Below are 26257 nucleotides of genomic sequence, written 5' to 3' on the forward strand. Positions count from 1 at the left end.
ACAAGCATGAACTCAGTGGTCACTTCATTAGGTATTTGTCACCTTGAGATTCAGGCAAATATACAAATACAATAGAATTTCTATGATTGCCAAAGAACCAATGTGCAAAAGAAGAAAAACAAAAATTATTAAGTAAATAATATTGAGTTTTGCAGTCCTTGAAAGTCTGAAGGTTGTGGCGTCAGTTCAGCATTGAAATGAGTCAATTTAGCTATGCTGGTTCAGGATCCTGATGGTTGTGTAGTAATAGCTGTTCCTGACCTTGCTGGTATGGTACTGAGGGCCTCTGTAGAGATGAGCAAAAAAGCTGTATTCAAGTAATGAATCAAAACAATTTAAATCTGACCTTTTTAAAATCTGTACCATTGACCTCGTGCAAGGATAGGATTGAATACATTAAATTCTTCACATTCTGGACCAGAAAGTGTGATTGACATTCAATTAATCATCATCACATTGTGAAAAGTACCTACAGATTAATTGCCTTAGTTAACCTTGTGTGGTGAGTTTGTTGTGCAATTAATATGCAAATTCAGCAAGTTGTCAAGGATAACGAGGAGCTACCATTATGTGAGGCTGACATTCAATAGGAGTTTAAATTGATCAGTGAAATTTGGCTCATGCAGCTCATGCTCTGAACTTGGTTCTCTGAACTTTGTGGCCAACTTGCACGACAATAACAATATGCTTTGATAACAATATTGTTTTCCAGAAAGAGCTAGTCTATCCATTGTATTGGCAGTGTAAAGCCCTTTGTGTATTTAATATTTCAATAATATTTGAGTAATCTTGTTTATTTAAGTAATTCATTTTGAGTTAGACTCACATTTCAGATTCCCATTTCTTTCTTTGAATTAATTTAATGTTTTGAAGTTACAAAAGTGATAAGGTATTTTTAAAATGAACCTAAAACCTGTTGACCTGTTGGTGCGCAAGGAGATGTTTGTACTAAAAAAAAGCAGGTTCTTCAGAAAGGAAGACATGATCAAGTTTTTAAGAAAGGCAGTAAATGGAGAAATTAATGGGTTCATAAAGTGTGAATATTGAGTGATGACAATCATAAAAACAAGGCAGAACTGGCTGGCTACATCAGAAGGGTAGACTTGTTTGATTACACAAAAGATAACTTTATTTAATATACTCAACAGATTGGTATTTTGAAGCAAATGAGATAGCCAATGAGAAACGAGTACCAATTTTGCTGAGCGCATGGGGTTTAAGGCATACAGTTTACTTCAAAGTTTGACCAAACCAGTAGAATTGAACTTTCCTAATATTGTCAAAGTAATGCAGGAACGTTTAGAACCAAAGCCATTTAGGTTTCATAAGCAAAATCAGAAAGAAGGGGAGTCCATTTCAGCATACGTCGCTGAACTGAAGAGATTGAGTATTGTCAGTTCAGTAAAGCAGATAATGATGGACTGAGAGATTGTTTAGTTTGTAAAATCTTACCAGAAAGCATGCAAAAACATTTGATTGAGGCACGGTTTACCATCACTATTTCAATGGAAACTGCAGACAGAGGCACAATTGAGTTGCTGTCAGGATGAAAGAGAGCATGAGCAAAATTGCAGTATCTACACAGAAACTAGCCTGGCCAAACAGATTGTACTGCCATTGTGGCAGGGCTCCAAAGAGCATGTCAGGCAGACAGAAGTAAATGGTCTGCAGAGGGGAAAAAAAGATAAAAGTAGTTTCAGAAAGAGCACACTGTTGATGAAAAATCTGATAATGATGAGAGTGACACATGGCTGTGTAGCTTTGAGATTTACTGTGTGTAAATCAACAATGGTCAAGCCACTTGTCATTCCACAAAACTAGGTTCCATGGTATTTCAAAGATATGAAATTGAAGCCTCCAGATATTCAACTAAGAACTTATACTAGAGAAAAGGTTCCTCCTGTGGGAATGGGAATGACATTCCTAACTGAAATGCAGCAACCAACAAGCCACATTGAGCGTGTTTGTGGTAAGGACAGAAGGACCAGCATTGTGCCACATAATTGTTTGAGACAACTACAACTAGATTGGAGGTCTGTTCACCATTTGCATGACACAAGTGTCTCCATGCTATACATCATGAATTTGTTGACCGGCAGAGGATAAACAGGTGTTGGTGCTAACCTCTTATTCCTCTGGTTGGAAAACACTTTGGAGCAAGGAAGGGCCATGCTGCTCAGAGCAAGCATGAAAATGATGAAAGCAGTGCTCTGACTACAAAAGTTTTTGTAGGCCACATATCTGAGAAAACTTCTGATATGTTAATCAGGTAGTTACTTATGAAATGTTTAAAGCTGGAAGAGTTCAGTGAACCTTCTGAAAATTGCAAGCATTAGGCTTGTATAAAGAACAAGAAATCTACTCTGTGCATTAAGGCTATAGCATGAACTTCAAGTGCAAGGCAAAAAGATATTGTGAAAGTAATGCAAGGATGAATGATCTTTGCGTTACAGCTGGATGAATGTTAGGCCAAAAAGAGAGGAGTCTATGAAAACAGAGGATTTGTCAGATGATGTTGTGGATGAGGGATCTAAGAGGAGAGATCAGATCGTAAAGGGAGCAATAGAAGGATTAATAAGAAAATAAGCCAGTGACTAACTGCACCTTCCCAAGATCAAGATGCACATCCTGGAAAGGAGAAAAAAGAAAGACAATAAGTTGAAAAGGAGAGATAAAACAGAGAGAAAGAATGTGAGCGAGAAGAGATGTGAATAAGAGAAGGAACATAAGAAAGGGTCAGGGAAAAGCCTAGAAAAGGAGAAAGAAGGTGACTGCTGCTGTCAGAACCATTTTCTGCAGTTTCAGAGTCAACTCCTCCAGCAACTACGGAGGAGACCCCAGAACATGAGATTGTTTCACAGCCACAAGTCTCACCTGCCAAGCAGAGTGACACCTTGACAGGAAAGACATCATCTCATGAGAGTAAGAAAGCCTCCGCAGCAATTAAACCTTTAGGCCTGAAGGGGTCGCTTTAAAAATTTACTATGCTGAAGATGTTTGTATATGGTAGTTGTATTTTATAATATACTGTGTATATAGTTGACCTGTATTCTACATTGAATTGAAGTTTATAGCTAATCGGGAGGAGTGTTGTGTATTTACTGTTTGAGTAATCTTGTGTAAAATATATATTGGTTAATAAAGCATTCTTGTTCATTTGAATCATTCATTACAGGTTATATGTATAAGTACATGAATTGCGTGCATCATCACACTATCATGTGATACATGCATGCTCCACTTAAAATAAACCCAAAGTTAGACTCACATTTTGGACTCCTATGTCTTCCTTTGAATTAATTTATTGTTTTGAAGTTACAAGACATAACAAGCTCTATGTTGCAATGCCAAGCTATAATTGCAATTTAAAAGAGCAAATCATTCTCTAGTAGTGTAATTTTTATTTCCGTTGCTCATGCCAGAGTAAAATTCCCCTGATTACTAAATATAGTGGCATTGTAAATATATCTGTAGAGATTTGCTGTTTGCTCTACTCAGTAAATTCTTAAGTACATTTTGATAATAAATCAAGGATATTTTCATAAATGCATTTAAGCTGTTGTCATATCTTGACATGCTATTCACTTAATGGCTTCTGTGAATGAGACTGTCACCTAGTCCCGACCTTCAAGATGATCCTGAAGTTTGAGAAATGAATAACTTTACAGCGATTGCTATAGCTATTTAAAAATAAAACAGAATTTTAATAACCTTATTTTTGTTGCATTAAATGTAGGGTTTGACAGCTTGCTCTTTTTCCCACCTTGATTTCTTGTTCTGAGATATTTTATCTTTATCAACAAAATGAATGTAAAGATGCGATCATTTCTATTGAGTTTTGTTTTATATGTTTGTGCATTTCAAGTAACTTCATTGATCTGATGTGCAATGGAATCTTTATGAAATGTATGATAAAGCACAAAATAATCACTAATTTTTTTTAGTCTATTGCAACGTGTGTTTTGGTAGATTTGTGTTATAATGAGCAGAATTAGGCCATTTAGCTCATAAGGTCTGTTTCACCCATTCCATCGTGGCTGATTCTTCCACCTATTCTCTGTAATTTTGATGCCCTTACTAATTAAGAACCTATTAGCTTCTGCTTTAAATGTATCCAATTTCTTGATCTTCACAGCCACCTGTGGTGATGAATTCCACAGATTCTCTACCCTTGGGTTAAAAAAAAGTTCCTCCTCATCTCTATTCTAAGGGGAATTTACATCTGAAGACTTAGAATTTTCATCTATCCATGTGCATTTACAGAGCTTTGATAAATACTAATAAAATTTAGCCACTGATAAGCTAAAACTATTCAGCTTGAATTATCTTAGGTGATATAGGTTTTTTGGAATACGTAATCGAGTTCTATTTGTAACCCGAATATTGGCACCTACTTGGAGGTTGCAGTGTGCAGTGATGTCAATCAAAGTGAAATACACATTTTGACTTCTTTTGAAGAGAATGTGCAGTCATGCATAATGCAGGCCAAGATATGATGCTTCACAGGTAGATCATAACTTAAGCTGTTTGATGTTTGCTTCTATACACTCATTTCTCTATGGCAATGTATACAGGTATCTCATGTCTGGTCAAAAACCCCCAGTCCCTTGTCACTTGCACAATCCCCTAGATACTGGTGTGAATTTACAAACACACATCAAAAGAAAGTTGAGCTTCCATGGAAAGTCATTTTATCAGTGTACAGAAGCAAACATCAAACTGTTTAAGTTATGATCTGTTCAAGTGAAGTCAAGATGTGTATTCCACTTTGGTTGACATCGCTGCACACTGCAGCCTCCAAGTATGTGACTGGCAATTACACGTTACTCCACTCCTTAAGCAGGGAGGAAGGCAGAAAAAAAATTATAGTCCTTAAATTCAGTTTATGTGGATGCACAGGATAAATAGGAGAATGACAACATGATTTCCATACGAGGAAGCCTTGCCTGACACGTGTCGGAATTCTTTGAGGGAATAACAGGCAGGATAGACAAAGGAGAATCAGTAGATGTTGTTTACTTGATTTTCAGAAGGCCTTTGACAAGGTGCCGCACGTGAGGCATGCCTCCTACTGCCATGGCAGACCGTGGGTGTGCTGAACCAATGGTTTTGTTTCATGGATCACTCTAGGAGTGTATGCAGAGAGGCTCTTAATTTGCTGTGCCTTCCACAGCCCTCTTCAGTAGTGGTAAAACAGGAAGATTTGGAGAGTTATTCTCTTGCTATGCAATCCTGAAGTGATTGATTGCAGTAAGAATTGTGACATAAATTGCTGGCATTAAGAGAATGAAACTCACCATGATTACAAGCAGCAAAACTGAGATAACATTTAGGTCTGTTAGAAACTTAAAGTAAGAGTAGCGATATTCAGAACACTGAAGCTATCAGCTCACCTCATAGCCAGGAAGGAAGTTATATCAATGCTACGTGTTCCTTCACTTTTACCTAGTCATAATTCTGGAGTTCCTTACCTAGTAACGCTATAAGTGTATTTTTACAAAGCACACTGCAGCAGCTCATGAAGCATAATGCTGGCTCCTCACCATCTGATCAGCAGTGATGAGTGATCATTAAATGTTGGGCTGCCTACAGTACCCACATTTCATGAGTGAGTAAAATTAAACAAGTATTTCACATACCAGGATCAGGTTTATTATTACTGCCATATATCATGAAAGTTGTTGTTTTGTGGCAGCAGTGAAATATATTAAATATTACTATAAGTTACAATAAGAAATGTATAAATAAATATTGCAAGAAGAATGAAAAGTGAGGTAGTGTTCATGGTCTGTTCGTCAATCAAATGCAGAGGGGAAGAAGCTTTTCCTAAGATGTTGAGTGTGGGTGTCTTCGTACTCCTGTATCTCCTTCCTGATGGTAGTAATGAGAAGAGGATATTTCTGGATGGTGAAAGTCTTTAATGATTGATATTGCGTTGTTGAACCCTCACTTTTAGAAGATGTCTTTGATGGCTGACTTTACAAGCCTCTGCAGCTTTTTTCCATCTTGTGCATTGGCACCTCCATACCAAATGGTAATGCAACCAGTTAGATTGTCCTCCTTTGTACAGCTGTAGAAATTTGCTGGAGTCTTTAATGACGTACCAAATTTTCTCAAACTCCTAATAAATGTATTTTTGTAATTGCATCAATATTTTAATCACAGAGTAGAATTTCAGAGATGTTGACACACCATGAACTTGAAGCTGCTCGCACCTGTCCCCCTGCTGATCTCTCGATGAGTGCTGGTGTGGATTCTCACGACTTCCCCTTCCTGAAATCAATTCCTTGGTCTTACTGATAGGTATAGTGCAAGGTGGTTGTTGCAACACCATTGAACCCTGTTTGCCACTTTTTCAGCATAGGAGGTTCTGCCAGCAACAGTTGTGTCATGGCCAAACTTACAGAGGGCATTTGAGGAGTGCCTGGCCACACAATGATAACTGTAGAGAGTAGAGCAGTCAACGAAGCTTGCATCCTTATGGTGTGCCTGTGTTTGGTTGTCAGTAAGGAGGAGGTGTTCTTTCCGATCTGCACAGATTGTAGTCTCTCAATGAGGAGGTCTAGGAACCAATTGCAGAGGGAGGTACAAAGGCCCAGGTTTTGAAGCTTGTTGATTAGTATGATGCTGTTGAATGCTGAGCTGTAATTAATTTCCACGTGTCCGATAGTTCCCACTGCTTCTTGTCATCCTAGCATTTGTTTAATTGATAGAAGCATGATTGAACCAAATTTTGATATGCATTCACGTAACTTCTAGTTAATCCCCTCAGTGTCAGCCTTCCACTTATCTTTATACTTATGCACTGTTCTTACACGGACTGCATTATAGTTAGTGGAAAGTTTCACACCAATTGGAGAAGGCTGCATTTGGCCAAAAAGATGGCACTAAGTAGCGGTATACTAAAATAGCTCACTTTCAGATTGCACTGATCTACCTTGAGTGGCAGCACTCTGACCTAGCTGTCAGGCAGACAATTGTGAAAGGACTGAGACAATGGCATGTATGGTATCTCAAAAGCTGACCTACAGAGAGGAAACACCTATTTTTGCTGCATGGATCCAGTGTTATAGAGCTAGAGGATATGCCGTGAAACCCTTGGAGCCTTATTGACGATTATTTTCCAGAGCATAAACATCTTGTGATTTGAATTTGCATCATAAACATCTGAGCTTGAACAACATGTGAGTAAAGGTCTATTGCAGTACAGATATTAAGTTGCTCAGCTGTTGCCTTTACTGCAAAATAATCTGTGTCACAGTCTTAGTGTTCAGAGTCACGTGGCCAGAATGAAAGTAGTTACCTCTTCATGCTGGAAAGGATAATGTCCAACCTCCATTCAAGCCTTGTGTAAAGTTGGTGCTACATTTTCCATGCTGTATGGCATTTCATTCATGTTAAAACAGTCACAGCAGCATTTATTTATATTGTATTTTATATATATCAATAAAAAATATGTATGTAAACGTGACCATGAGAACACGTTTGACCTCCTTGGAGATGGTAGCCTGAGACCATGATTCACCACATGCAGATTGCAACTTGCAGTATGGAAAGTATCAGTACCCAAGTTGGCGGCTTTGAATGTCAGATCAAATGAGTTTTGCCTGGAAATTTGTCCCTCTGGGATAGCACTAAATGCGTGGTTCTCCGTTGTGATGTGACACTGACTGAGGATGAATTTCAAATTAGCTGTGCCTTTATCACACCTCTCTTCATGAACAACTACATCTTGGCCAGGTGGGAGTTCCTCATTTTCTAAAAGAGAAATCGTGCCAAGATAGGGTCTGGAAAGAAGTGGCTCTTTACATTGTCTGCAGCTTATTTGTCAGAAGAATGTAATGTGAAAGGAAAGTGTGGTGTGAAGAATTAAATGAATTAGAATACTGTCATCTGCAGCAGTATCAGCTTCTGGCAGACTCTCCAGTTAACAAAAGCACGACAGTCTGTTTGGCTCAGGCTTGTCTTTCCACTTACCTGCATTTTCCAGTTCAGAATATTTATTAAATTTCATACCGACAGGACGTAGAGGGCCAGTAGAATGGGACGAGCACAACTTGAATCTCAAAGTGGACAAGACCAAAGAAATTACTAGATTTTAGGAAAGTGTAGGCTGACTATTCTCACTGATTCTCTGTGCAGAGTCAGGAGCACCAAGCTTCAGGGAGCCCTCAGAATGGATGACCTCACCTGATCCCTCTCACCATCTCTTTGGTCAGGAAGGCACAGCTGCGTCTCCACTTCCTGAGGCGATTGAGGTGGACAAGGCTGTCCTCCCCTCCCCTCACCCATTCTAACCACATTACAGGAGCACCATCGAGAGTATCCTGACCAGTTACATCACTGACTGGTACAGGAATTGCAAGGATTATGGCTGCAAGTCCACCCTCCCATTCTGACCACTTATTACAGGAGCTCTATCGAGAGTGTCCTGACCAGTTGCTTCACCATATGGTACAGGAATTGCAAGGCATCTGACTGCAAGTCCCTACAAAGGATGTTGAAGACCACTGAGAGGATCTTCTGGGTCTCTCTTCCACCCATCCGAGACATTTATCCCTAAGCACTCCATAATCAGGACGTTGAGCATTGTCAGTGATCTCTGCCACCCGTCCAACGATCCCTCTGATTCCCCTACCACAGGCAGGAGGTACTGTAGCATTAGGAGAAGAACTGACAGGATGGGAGACAGTTTCTCCCCCCAGGCCATGAGACTACTGAACTCCCTACCACTACCCAGGGGATTTTGTTACTATTTACTTTTTAACTTGTGTTGTAAATGCACCTTGTTATTTATTCATTTATTTATGATGATTTTACTTTGTGTGGTGTGTATGAATTCTATGTACCATGTTGTGCACCTTGGTCTGGAGGAAGTTTTGTTTAGCAGTACACATGTGTACAGTTGAATGACAATAAACTGAGCTTGAACTTCAACTTTATCCATCCAAATGTAGGAGGGGTTGGCGTTCCCAGTTACCCTTAAACAAATGTTAAGGAACTCCAGGATTTAGACTCAGCAAAGTGAGCAAATATAATATTATTCAAAGCCTCTATAGTGTAGGACATAAAGCTGGTCTTCTGCTCATTCCCCTCTAAATAATAGAGGATAGGTTTCGGGAGGTGCTGTTGCTGTAGCCGTGCTTAGTAAATGTATTGGCTAGTTTGCATTATAACCACAATATAGATAATTGCTGCTGGGTGATAGCTTAGATATGTTTTGTCTTTTATAGGATGCACACAGACTCGGACAATTTTCCATGTTGTTGAGTCAATGTCCAAGTGTTATCTATACGATGGTAGAGATACAGTAAATTCTGGAACACGTAGTGCAGCTATGTTGCCTGGTCCTTGAGGCTGATAGCACTGAGTCCACTCAGACATTAACTAATATTGAAGTGAATTGAATTGACCGGAGAGGCTTTTGAAATGGTGAAGATTTCAGGAGGAAATTGCTTTTTGTACTTGTTGCTGGAGATGTTTGTAAAATTCCAGATTTACCTTTGTCTGTGTGCCGTGTTCTACAGGGGAGGAAGATATTTTAAGGTTGTACTGTTTCTGGGTTAAGTGTCATCCATTATTTAAATAATGTACAGTGCAAGGATTTGAGATATGGGGCACAGAAATGTGATTTTACAGGACAAATTTAGTGGAAAAAAAACTAAATGCTGGAGATAGACACAGAAACATAGAAAACCTACAGCACAATACAGGCCCTTCGGCCCACAAAGCTGTGCCGAACATGTCCTTACCTTAGAAATTACCTAAGGTTACCCATAGCCCTCTATTTTTCTAAGCTCCATGTACCTGTCCAGCAGTCTCTTAAAAGACCCTATTGTATCCGCCTCCACCACAGCCGCGGCAGCCCATTCCACACATTTACCACTCTCTGCATAAAAAAACTTGCCCCTGACATCTCGCCTGTACCTACTTCCAAGCACCTTAAAACTGTGCCCTCTTGTGCTAGCCATTTCAGCCCTGGAAAAAAAGCCTCTGACTACCTACATGATCAAAGCCTCTCGTCATCTTATACACCTCTGTCTGGTCACATCTTATCCTCTGTCTCTCAAAAGAGAAAAGGCCGAGTTCACTTAACCTTTTCTCATAAGGCACACTCCCCAATCCAGTCAACATCCTTGTAAATCTACTCTGCATCCTTTCTATGGTTTCCATATCCTTCCTGTAGTGAGGCGACCAGAACTGAGCACAGTACTCCATGTGGGGTCTGATCACGGTCTTATACAGCTGCAACATTACTTCTCAGCTCTTGAACTCATTCCCACGATTGATGAAGGCCAATACACCATATGCCTTCTTAACCGCAGAGTCAACCAGTGCAGCAGCTTTGAGTGTCCTATGGACTTGGATCCCAAGATCCCTCTGATCCACCACATTGCCAAGAGCCTTATCCTTTAATACTATATTCTGTCATCATATTTGACCTACCAGAATGAACCACCTCACACTTATCTGGGTTGAACTCCATTTGCCACTTCTCAGTCCTGTTTTACATCCTATCAGTGTCCCACTGTAACCTCTGACAGCCCTCCACACTATCCATAACACCACCAACCTTTGTGTCATCAGCAAATTTACTAACCCATCCTTCTACTTCCTCATCCAGGTCATTTATAAAAATCACGTAGAGTAGGGGTCCCAGAACAGATCCCTGAGGCACACCACTGGTCATCGACCTCCGTGCAGAATACAACCTGTCTACAACCACACTTTGACTTCTGTGGGCAAGCCAGTTCTGGATCCACAAAGCAATGTCCCCTTGGATCCCATGCCACCTTACTTTCTCAATAAGCCTTGCATGGTGTACCTTATCAAATGCCTTGCTGAAATCCATATACACTACATCTATGGCTCTACCTTCATCAATGTGTTCAGTTACATCCTCAAAAAATTCAATCAGGCTCATAAGGCATGACCTGCCTTTCACAAAGCCATGCTAACTATTCCTAATCATATTATGCCTCTCCAAATGTTCATAAATCCTGTCTCTCAGGATCTTCTCCATCAACTTACCGACCACTGAAGTAAGACTCACTGGTCTATAATTTCCTGGGCTATCTCTACTCCCTTTCTTGAATAGGGGAACAACATCCACTGTAAGTCATCCCTACAATCGCCAAGATCCTTTTCCATAGTGAATGCAGAAGCAAAGTATTCATTAAGTACCTCTGCTATCTCCTGCAGTTCCATACAGACTTTTCCACTGTCACACTGGATTGGTCTTATTCTCTCATGTCTTATCCTCTTGCTCTTCACATACTTGTAGAATGCTTGGGGTTTTCCTTAATCCTGTCCACCGAGGCCTTCTCATGGCTCCTTCTGGCTCTTCTAATTTCATTCTTAAAGCTTCTTCCTGCTAGCCTTACTCTTCTAGATCTCTATCATTACCTAGTTTTTTGAACCTTTCGTAAGCTTTTCTTTGACTAGATTTACAATAGCCTTGTACGTCACGGTTCTTGAACCCTACCATCCTTCTTTTAAACTGTCTTTTAAGTTGTCTTCTTTGAAACTCTTCTCGCTGTTCTAACTGGCTGATGTCCACACACTTGCGCAGTCATGCCTCGATCTGAAATAAAAGCAAAAAAATGCTGGAAAAATACTTCACAACTACCTTCAAGAAAAGTGAAATCCGAGTATTGTAACTACAATGGGGTCTTCCTGCTATCTGCTGCAGGGAAAGTCATCACCTTGGCCCCTCCTGAACTATCATTTCCTAATACCTGTACAACTGCTTCTGGAATAGGTGTGGCTTCAGTACTTCAAATGGTGAGGTGTCTAGTATATTCACCAAGCAACAGTTCCATGAAAAATGCAAGGAGCAATATCACAATACTTTTTGACCCTTAAGGGATTTTATTTTCAGAAACCATAGAGCATCTTTTTGAAATTTGATCTCCTGCAGAAATTTGTGCCCAATTTGTGTATGCTTCATGACGGCTTGCAAGCCCTACAGATCCACAACATCCCCGTTTTCAATGCCGGCTTCGTCATTACCCCAACACTGCAATGCTGTACCTTCCCTCCAAAAAGCTTTGCTCTTGAATGGAGCTGCTTAACAGGCTAAGGAGAAAACTGTTCAATCACTTATTTATGAATGACGCTGTTCAATCCACTCCAGAATTAATGCTATTCCCATTTATGACATAAGATAGAGATATGCAAGTTACTTTTACATAATCAATTGTTTTGAGCCTGTTACGAGTTCTTGCCAACTTGTGTGCTGATGTGTATTTGAGATTATTAAAAATTTAACACCTTCTAATCAGAGTTCTCAACCAACCTCCCTATGTTGCACAACAGTGTCCTCTGATAGTTCTACAATAAGATACTAAACACATTGACCACATCCCAAATTGCAGAAGCCCTGTGTGAGTAAAAATGGAGATCAATAACTATCTGCACATTTCAATGCAGCCTTTGGCTGATTGAGGAAATGAATATTACAAGACCTCAGATATGGGAAAAGTTTTGTTATCCTCTGAGCATTTGTGACTCCTCTCCTTGTGTATGTTTTTGAAATGTGGCATACTCTCTTCTTCTTCAAGAAGATAGAGAAATTCGACATTCCCCATTGATTTACCAATTTTTATTGATGCACCTTAGAAAGCATTCTGCCTGAATACAGAACAGCTTGGTATGGCAACTGCTGTGCACGTGACCTCAGGAAACTGCAGAGTGGTGGACAGCTCAGAATATCATGGGAACCAGCCTCCCTTACATGGACTCTGTCTATAATTCTCACTGCCTCAGTAAAGCAGCCAGCATAATCAAAGACCCCACACACCCTGGATATTCTGTCTTCTCTTTCCCATCTGGCAGAAGATATAAAAGTCTGTAAACATGTACCACCAGGACAGCTTCTGCCCCACTTTTACCAGACTCTTGTACAGTAAGTTGGATTTTTGGCCTCACAATATACCTTATTATGGTCTTGCACTTTATCATTACCTGTACTGCAGTTTATTGGTAGAATTATTCTGCTTTGCTATTGTTTTACCTTATCCTATTGCAATGCACTGTGTAATATTTGATCTGTAAAACAATATGCAAAACAAGTTTTACACTATCTCGGCTCTTGTGACAGTAATAACCAAAACTGAAACAAAAATCCAGAACCCACAGACAGCATCTTAAGGCCCTGATAAGATACCATCAATGCTGTCCCTGCAAAATCTGCCAAATACACTTGCAGGATAAGCAAATCATTGTCATTGTCCATACCCAGGATAATGTACGCAGTATTGAGGCCACATTTTTTCATTTCACTCCATGGGGAATTCCATGCTTTTACTATACCTGCCAACACTGATACCTGGAATAAATACTATTCTCTGGTCTCATGGCGAGGGTGGACAGAGGTTGGGTTCAAAGTCTCCATGAAGAAGTATGGTATTGTCACTGATACCTGGAAAACATAGGGACTGAAAATCTGGAGCAACACACATAGAAGCTAGGGGAACTCAGTGGGCCAGACAGCAGCTATGGAGGAAAATGATGGACAGTTCACGTTTTAAATTAAGACTCTTCATCAGAACTAGAAAGAAAGACAGGACATACCAGTGTGAAAAGGTGTGTGGGGATGCGTGGAGCAGAAGCTGGCTGGTCGAAAGGTGAAGCCAGGTAAGAGGGTGATGGGAAATGATGTAGGAACCTGGGAGAAGATAAATGTCTGAAGAAGATGTAATCTGATCGGAAAGGGCAATGGAGCCGGGATGGAGGAAATGCGGTGGGGAGGTAACCAATGGGAGGAATATGTGTGTGATGGCCAGCTGGAAGGAGTGGAAAGGGATGGGATGGTGAGGGTCAGTGTGATCATGAGAAAAGGAGGGAAGGAACTGAGGGGGAGTGGCTGTGAGAAGTTAGAGAAATCAATGTTCAAGTTGGAGACCATAAAGCTGGAATATGAATTGCTGTTTCTCTAATCCGTCTAACCACACTCAGGAGGAGGTGGAAGTCTGGCATGTCAGAGTGGAAATGGGAAGTGGAATTAAAATGGCAGGCTTCTAGGGGAACCCTGGCTACTATGCAGATGGAGCGAAGGTACTCAACGAAATTGTCCCACAATCTGCATTAGGCATTGGCGATTTAACAGAAGCTCCATTGTGTAATTAACATTGACGGATTCACTTGTCAAGGACTCTTTAGGGCACTGAATAGTGATGAGGGAGGAGGTGTGAGGCTGGCTGTAACACTTTGTGCCATTGCAGAGATAAGTACCTGGAGGTGGTTTGGTGGGGTGGGATGACCAGACAAGGGAGTCATGGAAGGACTTTCCCTGTGGAAAGTGTAGAGAGGAGGAGTGGGAAAAATGTTCCTGGTTGTGCAATTGCATTTGAGGTACTGAATGCTATGTATTGGTGTGTAGGCTAGTAGGGTGGTAGGTGTGAGTTATGGAAACTCTATCCCTGTTATTCCTTGAGGTGATGGGGCTGGTATACAGGCAAGGGAAGAGATGTGAGTATGGTTTCCATCAATGGCAGTGCTAGGGAGCTCCACTGTCAGAAAATGGAGGACGTCTCAGATGTCATGGAGTGAAAAGCCCATGAGAATAGTTGTGGCTGAGGCAGAAAAACTTAAGTAAAAGGAAATTGCCTCTTTGCAAATGACGGGGTGGGAAGAGGTAAAGACAAAGTAACTCTGGGAATCAGTTGGTTTGTAGAAGATATCAGTAGATGGAGTCTGCCTCCTGAAATGGAAGCAGCAAAATCAGGAAAGGAGAGAAAAGTGCCAAAGGTGAAACAATTGAATTTGAGGGTAGGGTGGGAGACAATATTGAAGGTGATGGAGTTGATGAGCTTTGCATGGTGCAAGAGGCAGCACCAATCCAATTTCAAGTTCAGATTCAAGTTTAATTGTCATTCAACCATACATGTGTGTATAGCTAAACAAAATACCATTCCTATGCGGCCAAGGTGCAACACACAGTGCATGCAGTCACGCACGGCACACAGCACATGTAGTCACAAAATAACATCAGTGTAAGTAACTCGGGCTGAGTCAGCCACAGATGAAAGCAATCCAGCTTGTCTTCCAGGGAGTGAACACCAAAGAGCAGCACCGACAGGGGAGCCGGCCTGCAGGGACCAGACCCCAACGCGGCACAGACTCCATGCCTCAGTCCTGCCCCACACCGCCAGTAATGCAATCATTAATATTTAGAGAAAGAGTTTGGAACATGGGTTACTTCACGTAGTCAGAGAGAAGGCAGGCCTAATTCAGGCCCATGCAAGTGCCTATGGCCTCATCACGACCCACAACAGCTCAATTAGAGAACGATCATGAGCCTTAAGCCACTAGACAAAACAAAAACCTGGCATACGTGATGGATTGAGTGCACTGTTCCACAGACTACACTGTCGTCTGCCATATTGAGCATATCTCCAACTGGAATACTCAGATCCAGACTTGAATATTTGGGCTTTTTGCTCTGAATTTGCTTTGACTATATTTACATGGCATTCCAAACAACTTGTACCACTGATTGTAAGCAGCTATACCTCTTGATAAAGTTCAATTGGTGTGATATTTTTAACTGTTGTGGCTACTCTGGAAATTTGGCTTACAAATGTGCTTTAAAGCAATAACAGCGTTGTTAATATTACCAGGACAGAGAGATTATGCAAATTAGGTGTAGGACAAACTTTATGTGCACCCTGTACCAGGTTAGTTGGGCACAGATGATCTGGTTACTTGTGTTCCTTTGTGATCTGATATCTCCCTCATAGAAATAGCAGTATTGGGGTTTAGGAAGTTCAGGCATTGGAAGAGCATTCCAAATGTTTATAGAGATATTAGGAACTGAATGATACCCAAGAATGTTATTTTTATTTTGTTGTGATACAGCAGAGAAGTGCCCATCCGGCCCTTCGAGACAGGCAATCCCCTGATTTAATATTAGCCTCATCAATTAACCTACCAACTGGTACAGTTGTGGACTGTGGGAGGAAACTGGAGCACCCAGAGGAAACCCACGCAGTCACAGGGAGAGTGTACAAACTCCTTATGGGCAGTGGCAATAAGGAATGTGATCGATTGGCAGCGCAGACTCCATGGGTCAAATGGCCTATTTCTGCACCATGTCTTATGTGACTGATGTAAAGTTTTACTCACTGGAAAGGGATCCAGTGGAAAAGGATTATTACGAACCCCGTAACTGGGTGTCTTACCAGCAAAGATAGGAGTGTCCGTTGGAGTCTGGTGATACTATTTTCAACAGTATTTATTAGTAAAAATACACAAAAATAATATCAATGCAAATATACATATAATATACGTCATCAATACTAAACCTAAAAGTGTGGGTATAATAATCAATAAGAAATAAGCTCTATCGTTGTCTAGGGGATAATGAATTGTCAGATGGAAATATAAAGTTCAGTTCAGTTCATGCAGGGTCCCTGTGATGCAATTGTTGGAGGGAGAGAGAAAGAGAACAGTAACAGCTATATTGACTTGCCGACTTTCCTTTACGATCTTGATCCGTCAATGTGTTGTTGTTGTGGCCATTCACGTATGACCCCTCCGTCCTTTAGCTAGACCGTTCTTCCATGATGGACTCGTCACCCAGGCAAGGATGGACACACACACAAGCCCCCACCGGTCTCGTAGCGTCTCTCCTGGTGCGTCTGAGGGGTGTTACCCAGACCTTACTTTTATCCCCACTCACGGGGACTCAGGTGTCAATCAGGTTGGGATGATGCAACCCATCAAACCAGTTCACGCTGGTTGCCCCCGAGGGGTTTCAATGAATAGAACAGTACCTAGTACGCAAACCTTCTCCAAAAGACAATAGCAGTAATCAATGGTTCCGTTCTCTTTTGTTAACTGGAGACATTCCACCTTAGCTGTGCCTTTCTCTCATAAATTTGTATGAGCTGTTATCAATAACAACTGTCTTGGCAGCTTTCCTGTGTCTCTCTCCCTTGATAACAGCATCGAAATAGTAGCGATTTGCGATTCTCCAAAAGGGGGGGGGGGGCATTGGCGATTTTGTACCCTTCTGCCCATCAGAGTTGTTCATCATTCGTAACAGGATTTAGATAAAGAATGTAAAAGTGAGTCTGGAAGCTAGGAGCATAAAGTACTATGTCTTGAGTGATGGCAATATTGAAGAAAAATATGTGGTTTAGGAACTCATTTATGAGATGCTGAATATCATTTGGGAGACCCCAGTTCTGGCAACAGAGAGGCATGTTGGAGTGGAATAACATAGAGAGGATTTTAGGATCTTGGACAATTAGCAAAGTTTGGGATCAAATGGCTGATGACATAATGACTGCTTGGACTTTATTGTGCATAGAGGGGGTTTTGTAGCAGAATGGTAAAGGAACGTAAATGTTCTGGCTATTTAAAGCTGGTGCTGAGGACACTTAACATCACTAAAATTGGTTTTTGATTCCTAACAATTAGATTATACAAATTAGCTTCAATGTTTCCCAATATATCAGTAACTAGACAACAAATATATTTTGTTACCAGCAAAGAACCTTGGGATGTTTTGAGGTCATTAAAAGTCCTTTATAAATTCGTGTTTCTCTTTCCCTTTGTTTCCAACCCTATGGGAATACTGTGTTCTTGGTTTGCTAATCGGTTCCTGGCTTGAAGTCAGTTATAAACATAAGAAACACTTAAATATTGTTATATTTAACTTATATTTATTCTACAACAAACAGATATAATTAATGGGAATGCATATACAGTATTTGATAACATGAATGTTATAATTAGCCTGCTGTGCCTTGCAGATAAGATTTCAGAATTCACTCAGTCGATCTTCCAAAAATAAGGTAGTTCAATTCATGCCACGGCAGGCCTGGAAGCAAGCAGAAAGTGAGATGGGCTCTAATGATGACAGGCCATAAGTTATTTTTTGAATTATGACATCTTTTGTCATTAACACCTAAGTAAGGCTTGATGTGAATATTGGGGTAGAAACTCTTCATTGGTTGTTCGTGCTAAATTAGTACAAACTGAGGATGCTGGAACTATGAGACAGGAGTACCACATTAACAAGATCACTCCTATATTTATTTAGCTATATTTAGAGACTGAGCACATTAATGGGCCCTTATGGTCCAATGAGCCCCCATAGTCAAATTATATCTATTTGACCAATTAGACTACTAACACATACCGTACAACTTTGGAATGTAGGAGGAACCCAGAGGGAGCCCATGCGGTCACGGGGAGAACAGACAGCAATGGAATTAAAACTGTCTTGCTGGTGCTGTAATAGTATTACGCCAAACACTACGTGACCAAGCTGCCAGCTGTGATGCTTCATAGTGCTATTCAACTGGTAGGGTATTGTAGTTATTCCTACTATGAGAACTGCAAGTTTGATCTAATGCTAATTTTTGATGCTACAGTTTCATTTCTAGCTATCTCAGGATATTATAAGTTAACAACACCCAATTGGGTGAATAATATAGTAAATGGTGAATATTTGATTTTTTAACATATTTTCCTCAGGAGAAACATAACAATACCATGCTAGGGTCACCAATTTCTTGAGTTCCATGATTCCCCAAAATAAAAGGAGTGAGTACAGTTGGGTGGCACTGGTTCACAGCAAGTGGAGCTGTTGCCTGATAGCTCCAGCAGCCTTAGATCAATCTGGGTCTCCAGTGTTGTCTAATCACAAACAAGAGAAAATCTGCAGGTGCTGGAAATCTAAGCAGCACACAGCTGCCTATCCCAGTGTTGTCTATGTGGAATTTGCAAATTCTCCCTGTGACCATGTGGGATTTCCTCCAGGTGCTCCTGTCTCCTCCCCAAAGAAGGTGGTTTGGTAGGTTAATCAGCCACTAAATTGTCACTAATGTGTAGATGAGTGGTAAAATCAAAGGAAAAATAATGAGAGTGTAAGAAGAGCAAAATGGGATTCGTGTAAATAGGGACTTGCTGGTTGACCCGTACTCATTTACTAAGGAAACTGGCATGGAGTCAGAGCGTCTGTTTCTAGTCTCAGACTTTATCCTCAAATTTAACTCATTGTGTGTTGGAGATGTTTAAAATTGTTGGGAACTGCGGTGGCATATTCAGAGACATGCCAGAATAATTAGCCAAAAGAAAAAAATTAACGAGGCACCTTGGTTAAGTAATTTCTATGGGACCAAATGATAGCAATGGTAATATGCAGTAGCACAGATTTAACTCAGTCTTGTATGATCAGTTATACGGGAACAAACTGGAATAAAGATAGATCTGGTGTCCGGGTTGAGGTTCTAAAGTGGAAAAAGGACAAATTTGAAGAAATGAGAAAGGATCTAAAAAGCATGGATTGGGACAGGTTATTCTCTGACAAGGATGTGATTGGTAAGTGGGAGGCCTTCAAAGGAGAAATTTTGAGAGTGCATAGTTTGTATGTTCCTGTCAGGATTAAAGACAAAGTGAATAAGAATAAGGAACCTTGGTTCTCAAGGGATATTGGAGCTCTGATAAAGAAGAAGAGAGAAATGTATGACATGTATAGGAAACAGGGAGCAAATAAGGTACTTGAGTATAAAAAGTGCAAGAAAATACTTAAGAAAGAAATCAGGAAGGCTAAAAGAAGCCATGAGGTAGCTTTGGTAGTCAAGTTGAAGGATAATCCTAAGAGCTTCTACAGGTATATTAAAAGCAAAAGGATAGTAAGGGATAAAATTGGTCCTCTTGAAGATCAGAGTGGTCGGCTTTGTATGGAACCAAAAGAAATGGGGGAGATCTTAAATGGGTTTTTTTTTGCTTCTGTATTTACTAAGGAAACCGGCATGGAGTCTATGGAAATAAGGCAAACAAGTAGTGAGGTCATGGAACCTATACAGATTGAAGAGGAGGAGGTGCTTGCTTTCTTGAGGCAAATCAGAGTAGATAAATCCCCAGGACCTGACAGGGTATTCCCTCAGACCTTGAAGGAGACTAGTGTTGAAATTGCAGGGGCCCTGGCAGATATATTTAAAATGTTGGTATCTACGGGTGAGGTGCTGGAGGATTGGAGGATAGCTCATGTTGTTCCGCTGTTTAAAAAAGGCTCCAAAAGTAATCCGGGAAATTAGAGGCCGGTAAATTTGACGTCAGTAATAGGTAAATTATTGGAAGGAGTACTAAGGGATAGGATCTACAAGTATTTGGATAGACAGGGACTTATTAGGGAGAGTCAACGTGACTTTGTGCGTGGTAGGCCATGCTTAAACAATCTATTAGAGTTTTTCAAGGAAGTTACCAGGAAAGTGGTTGAAGGGAAGGCAATGGATGTTGTCTACATGGACTTCAGTAAGGCCTTTGACAAGGTCCCGCATGGGCGGTTAGTTAGGAAGATTCAATCGCTAGGTGTACATGGAGAGGTAGTAAATTGGATTAGACATTGGCTCAATGGGAGAAGCCAGAAAGTGGTAGTGGAGGATTGCTTCTCTGACTAGTGGTGTGCCACAGGGATCAGTGCTGGGTCCATTGTTATTTGTCATCTATATCAATGATCTGGATGATAATGTGGTAAATTGGATCAGCAAATTTGCTGATGATACAAAGACTGGAGGTGTAGTGGACAGTAAGGAAGGTTTTCAAAACTTGCAGAGGGATTTGGACCAGCTAGAAAAATGGCAGATGTTGTTTAATGCAGACAAGTGTGAGGTATTGCACTTTGGAAGGACAAACCAAGGTGGAACATACAAGATAAATGGTAGGACACTGAGGAGTGCAGTAGAACAGAGGGATCTGGGAATACAGATACATAATTCCCCAAAAGTGGCGTCACAGGTAGATAGGGTTGTAAAGAGAGCTTTTGGTACATTGGCCTTTATAAATCAAAGTATTGAGTATAAGAGTTGGAATGTTATGGTGAGGTTGTATAAGGTATTGGTGAGGCCGAATTTGGAGTATTGTGTGCAGTTTTGGTCACCTAATTACAGGGAGGATATTAATAAGGTTGAAAGAATGCAGAGAAGGTTTACAAGGATGTTGCTTGGACTTGAGAAACTGAGTTACAGAGAAAGGTTGAATAGGTCAGGACTTTATTCCCTGGAGCGTAGAAGAATGAGGGGAGATTTGTAGAGGTATATAAAATCATGACGGTATAGATAGAGTGAATGCAAGCAGGCTTTTTCCACTGAGGCTAGGGGAGAAAAAAAACCAGAGGACATGGGTTAAGAGTGAAGGGGGAAAAGAGTGGTGGGAATATGGAATGAGCTGCCAGATGAAGTGGTAAATGCGGGCTCACTTTTAACATTTAAGAATAACTTAGACAGGTACATGGATGAGAGATGTATGGAGGGATATAGTCCAGGTGCAGGTCAGTGGGATTAGTCAGAAAAATGGTTTGGCACAGCCAAGAAGGGCCAAAGGACCTGTTTCTGTGCTGTAATGTTCTATGGTTCTATGGAAAATCAGATACAAATGGTAGCTCATAGACTCTCTGTCATTTTATAGGGGAGATAAGTTGTATCACTCACTGAATGAATCAGGAGGATCTGAAGTTTTCAGATCAGTTGTGTTTTTTGCCCTGAACTGCTACTTCTGATTGGCCTTTTCTGAAAGAAGGAAGAATAGATTTGAAGTGATGGTCAATCTATCTCAGATGGAAAACTAAGTGAGATTAATAAAATGTACTGCATAATTTTACAGCCAGTGAGATGCATTTGGAAGTTTGACCCTTAACTGTAGAATCATGGAGTAAGCTGCAGGAGCTGTGATATTGAAGCTCCGCTAGCTGTACCACTGTACCACCTATCTCATTGACGCTGATTGACGATACAGTATTGACTGAGGCGCTGAAGATAATTCGCCAGCTCTTCATCATTCACTTTGACAGCTTGTAAGTCCATCATTGTGTTGTCAGTTGTTATTCTGAGCAAAACTGGGGGGGGGGGGGGGGGAAGAAATCATAATCTACACATGGCACTTCCCTGATACTTCCTGCTTCTATTGGCCTGTCAAATCAGGTCATGTTGTAGGATAATGTTACATGTGACAGATGGCATGTACATAATTCACAAACACGGTCATTGAGCTGTTGTGTTCACTTTAACAGGCAGTGAGGACAGTGCAAAGCAACTGGGTTTTGGTTTGTCTGTAATGGAAGAAAAGGGCTGCAGCTTTTGTTAAAGCTCATTAAACAAGACTTGCATGCTTTATTCACAAAATCGCACAAAGTTGGTACATGGTGGAAATGCCATTAATCTTAATAAGTACAAACGTATTTGCATGCCACAGGAAAGCTAATTTTCTTTGGAAAAGAGCCAAAAAAGCAAAAATTGTAGACTTCCTCAAGTGCAGAGTTCAATGTTGAAATAACATTTGTCATTGAGCTTTTCTGAATTAGCATTAAATTAAAAGTAATACATTCATATTTTGTGCCAGGTTGTAAGGATGTTTAATAAAGATATATTTGCAAAGGTCCTTGAGTGTCTAGTAGTTAAGACCAATATTCAGAATAAATTTTCATAGATTTCAGTATTGTCTATATAAATATGTCACTAAAGTTCAATTATAATAGACATCATGTGTGATGGTTTCTTACACTAGAAAGATAGTGCAATATTTTAGACAGTGATCTCTGCTTCAGTTGAAGCACTGGAAGTACAATATAGCAAAGAAGAATATAAGTTGACTCCTTTTGCTCAAATCCATCAAGCGGATAGCACCATAAAAAATTAAAATCTGTGTAGCTAAATTGTTGTGTTATTGGCTCATATCTTTAGATACTTTACACATTCTTGTGTCTATTTATATGAAATCCAAAAACATTACAGAGCAGAAACTGACAAGTTATCAAAATGAGTCTTTACCAGTATCAACTACCTAGATTAAACCCAAATAACATTGCAAGTAGTTGTTTATCAGGATTTTCTATGCAATGATATATGCAGTCACCGAATTTCTTTATAAGAGCTTATTCTTGCTGCCTCAACTACAATTTTGGTAAACCGTTTCACTGTTCTAATCATCTTTTAACTGAAAAGAAAAATGGCAATTACATTTAGGCCTGGAATTAACAGCTGTTGTGCAAACAAATTAGTTTCAATTTTGTAGCCATTATGAGTACAATCTGGAACCACAAATATATTAACTTCTTTCTAATTACTTTCTCCAAAATTAGATGCTGCTAAAGATCCCTGTCTAAATGTGAAATGCAGCCGGCACAAAGTGTGCATTGCTCAAGACAACCATCGAGTGGTTTGCATTAGTCACAGGAGACTAACGCACAGGTAAATTACCAATACCACATATTCACTATTTATCACCTGCTAATTAATTTTGTCCTCATCGAAGTTACAAGGCTTGTATGATTTGCTAATGTTAAACAGTTAACTGCTAAATAATGAGGTCATTTATATATTTTGCACATAATAGAGCTTTTATTTCTGATCTCCTTTTCCATTATACTATGGAGTTGATCTTTATCAAATGGTAAATCCTTTGTGAGGCAAATGTTGCTTTAATTAATTCTCAGATCATTCAAGGTGAATTAAAATGTTCTCAAAGTCATTGATATACTAGGACTGTTCTGCATACTTCGTTCCTTGGGCTTCATAGATTCTCCTCTGGAGGATCCCGCAGAATTTCTGCCTTGTAAACTGCTATGTAACCTAAGAGGATTTAACATAGTGTTCTACAGCATCATATTGTTGTGTTTCTGATTGGTTTAAATTGGGTAACTGTAATTTCCAAAGAACAACACTTCTGACTATACGTGCAGCATACTTTTTCAAAATCGTGATCTATCAAAAAACCTACCAGATAACACTGAAAATTGGTCAGAATGATATACGTGGGTGTATGATGCTACATTTGTGTCTAACTTTGAGCACAGTTGATGATACTTGATTATATAAGTGATTTATAGGGTTACACATAGGCTTGTCTAGACTAATAAGGAGAAGAAAATTAAGCTTACAGACGATTAGAGTCATTCTTTTATAGGCAACTTACTGCTTGATAGATAATATAGCAAAGGTTCAGCAGACATTGAAAACCAAGTAATCAGTGATCCTGTTTTATTAGCTATCCATTGAACTCTCATTTACTCACCACATCTGTCTGATCTTTTGATTAAGATGTATATTTGGCTCAGTATGTAGCATAATAATCTAACAAATGTTTGTGTTTAAATTCGCATTTTTCTTCTGAGGTTGAACCCCTGAATATCTACTTTCTAAAAGAGGCTAAAAATCAACTGCACCGTCATGTACTTTGTACCCTCACATGAGAACTTTTTAAAAAATGCTTAAGTACAATAGCCAAAAATGACTGAAGTATCACAAAGGAAATTTTCAGCCTAGGTTAAAGGCTAGCTGATCAAAGTGCAGAGGGTTTTCTGTATTTCATTGGAAGATACTAATACAAGTTCTAATTTGCCTGTTTAGCCTGCCTTAGATCCCATTTCATGATTCAAATTTGTTCTACTTCATCTCTTGCTCAAGGCTTTTTAAGTAACCAAAGCAAAATATTTAAACAAAGCCTTTCATAACCTCAAGGCATCCAAAAACACTTTGCATATAATAGAGAACCTATAGACGTGTAACCAAATACAATGTGAGAAGAGTCATTTTTAATAATGTTGATTGAGGGATATTGTTTAGGACACAAGGGAAATCAGCCTAGCTATTTTTCAAATAGTGCCATTAAATGTTCTATATTTATAACCTGAGAGAATATCTGAAAGACGGCACCTCCAACAATGCAGCAATTTATCTACTGCATAAAAGGTTTAGTCTTTTATGTGTTTTGAACATGATTTGAAACCACAACCTCAATTTCAGTATCAAGTTTGCACCAATTAACCTATGACTATACTTCATAACCAAATTCCTTTAACTGATTATTTTCCATCTTACTGTTTGTAAAATCTCTCCATCTGCATATTAGCTATGAAAAACAATTGCCATATTGAGAAAGAAATTAATTGACTTTGATTTTCACACTGTTGTGTCTGTCAACAAAAGCCACTGGAGAAACGTAGCTGATAGTATAAAAGTCTTTATTCACACACACACACAAGCTAACAACAGTTGGAGTCACTCTGATTAGATGCTCTCTGATGTAACTTTACATCACATTTTATATGCTAAAGATCAAATTCTATATTTATATAGAACAATTCTATATTTATATAAGACAGTTTCTATTTTTATAATGCTTGTTCTGAGTTACATATAATTTTCAAACATCTTGATCTTCACACCAACACACCCTAGACCACTGTCTCTTAGCTGCATTCATACATATGCAAACATCTCAGGTCAATGGGGTGCTTCCCAGTTAACAATCAACCACAATCTGCGGCTCCAGGAAGACCATTGTTGTGAATTCCATTTTAAATCCATCTAAAATCTATATTCAAATCTGAAGACTGGTTGCAGTTCAAATTAATAGATAGGAAGATATTCCGTATCTCCAGAATATGCTCTAACAGTGCAAAATGCCAACAATTCCACATGGCAGCCGAGTGGATCTGCAGATGCTGGAAATAAATAAAAACACAAAATGCTGGCAGAACTCAGCAGGCCAGCCAGCATCTATGGGAGGAGGTAGTGACGACGTTTCGGGCCGAAACCCTTCATCAGGAGTGAAGTAACATGGGATGGTCGAGGGGGGATAAGAAGTGGGGGGAGGGATGAAGTAGAGAGCTGGGAAGTGATAGGCTGGAGGGAAATAGGCTAGGGGGAAGGTGGAGAATTATGGGAAATAAAGGAGAAAGAAAGGTAGGGCTGGGGGAGATTATAGTGAGGGGGGACAAAAGAAAGAGAAAGAGAACCAGACTAAAATTATAGATAGGGATGGGGTAAGGGGGGGGCAGGGTTATCAACGGAGGTCTGTGAGTTGAATGTTCATGCCGGCAGGTAGGAGACTACCCAGGCGGGAGATAAGGTATTGCTCTATCGACCTGCGTGTGGCCTCATCTTGAAGGTAGAGGAGGCCATGGACAGACATATCGGAGTGGGAGTGGTCTGTGGAATTGAAGTGGAACTGAGGCACCACTTCACCTGTGAGTCAACTGGGGTGATATACTGTATCCAGTGCTCCCGATGTGGCCATTTATACATTGGGGAGAGCCGCCTCAGAATGGGAAACCGTTTCACCGAACACCGGCGCTCAGTCCTCCAGCAGTGGTGGGATCTCCCTGTGGCCACACACTTCAATTCCACAGACCACTCCCACTCCGATATGTCTGTCCATGGCCTCCTCTACCTTCAAGATGAGGCCACATGCAGGTCAATGGAGCAATACCTTATCTCCCGCCTAGGTAGCCTCCTACCTGCCA

At 40.2% G+C, this 26257-nt stretch overlaps 1 protein-coding gene across 1 annotated transcript in view; it reads left to right on the top strand.

Moving 5' to 3' along the window:
* The window catches only part of LOC140726010 (uncharacterized), a 529984-nt gene that overhangs the window by 264986 nt on the left and 238741 nt on the right, over positions 1-26257 (top strand). The window contains exon 5 of the mRNA XM_073041909.1: positions 23093-23201. Within this exon, the coding sequence (XP_072898010.1) occupies positions 23093-23201 (109 nt within the window). The remainder of the gene's footprint in view (positions 1-23092; positions 23202-26257) is intronic.

This window comes from Hemitrygon akajei, chromosome 4, assembly GCF_048418815.1.
Source record: "Hemitrygon akajei chromosome 4, sHemAka1.3, whole genome shotgun sequence".
NCBI lineage: Eukaryota > Metazoa > Chordata > Chondrichthyes > Myliobatiformes > Dasyatidae > Hemitrygon > Hemitrygon akajei.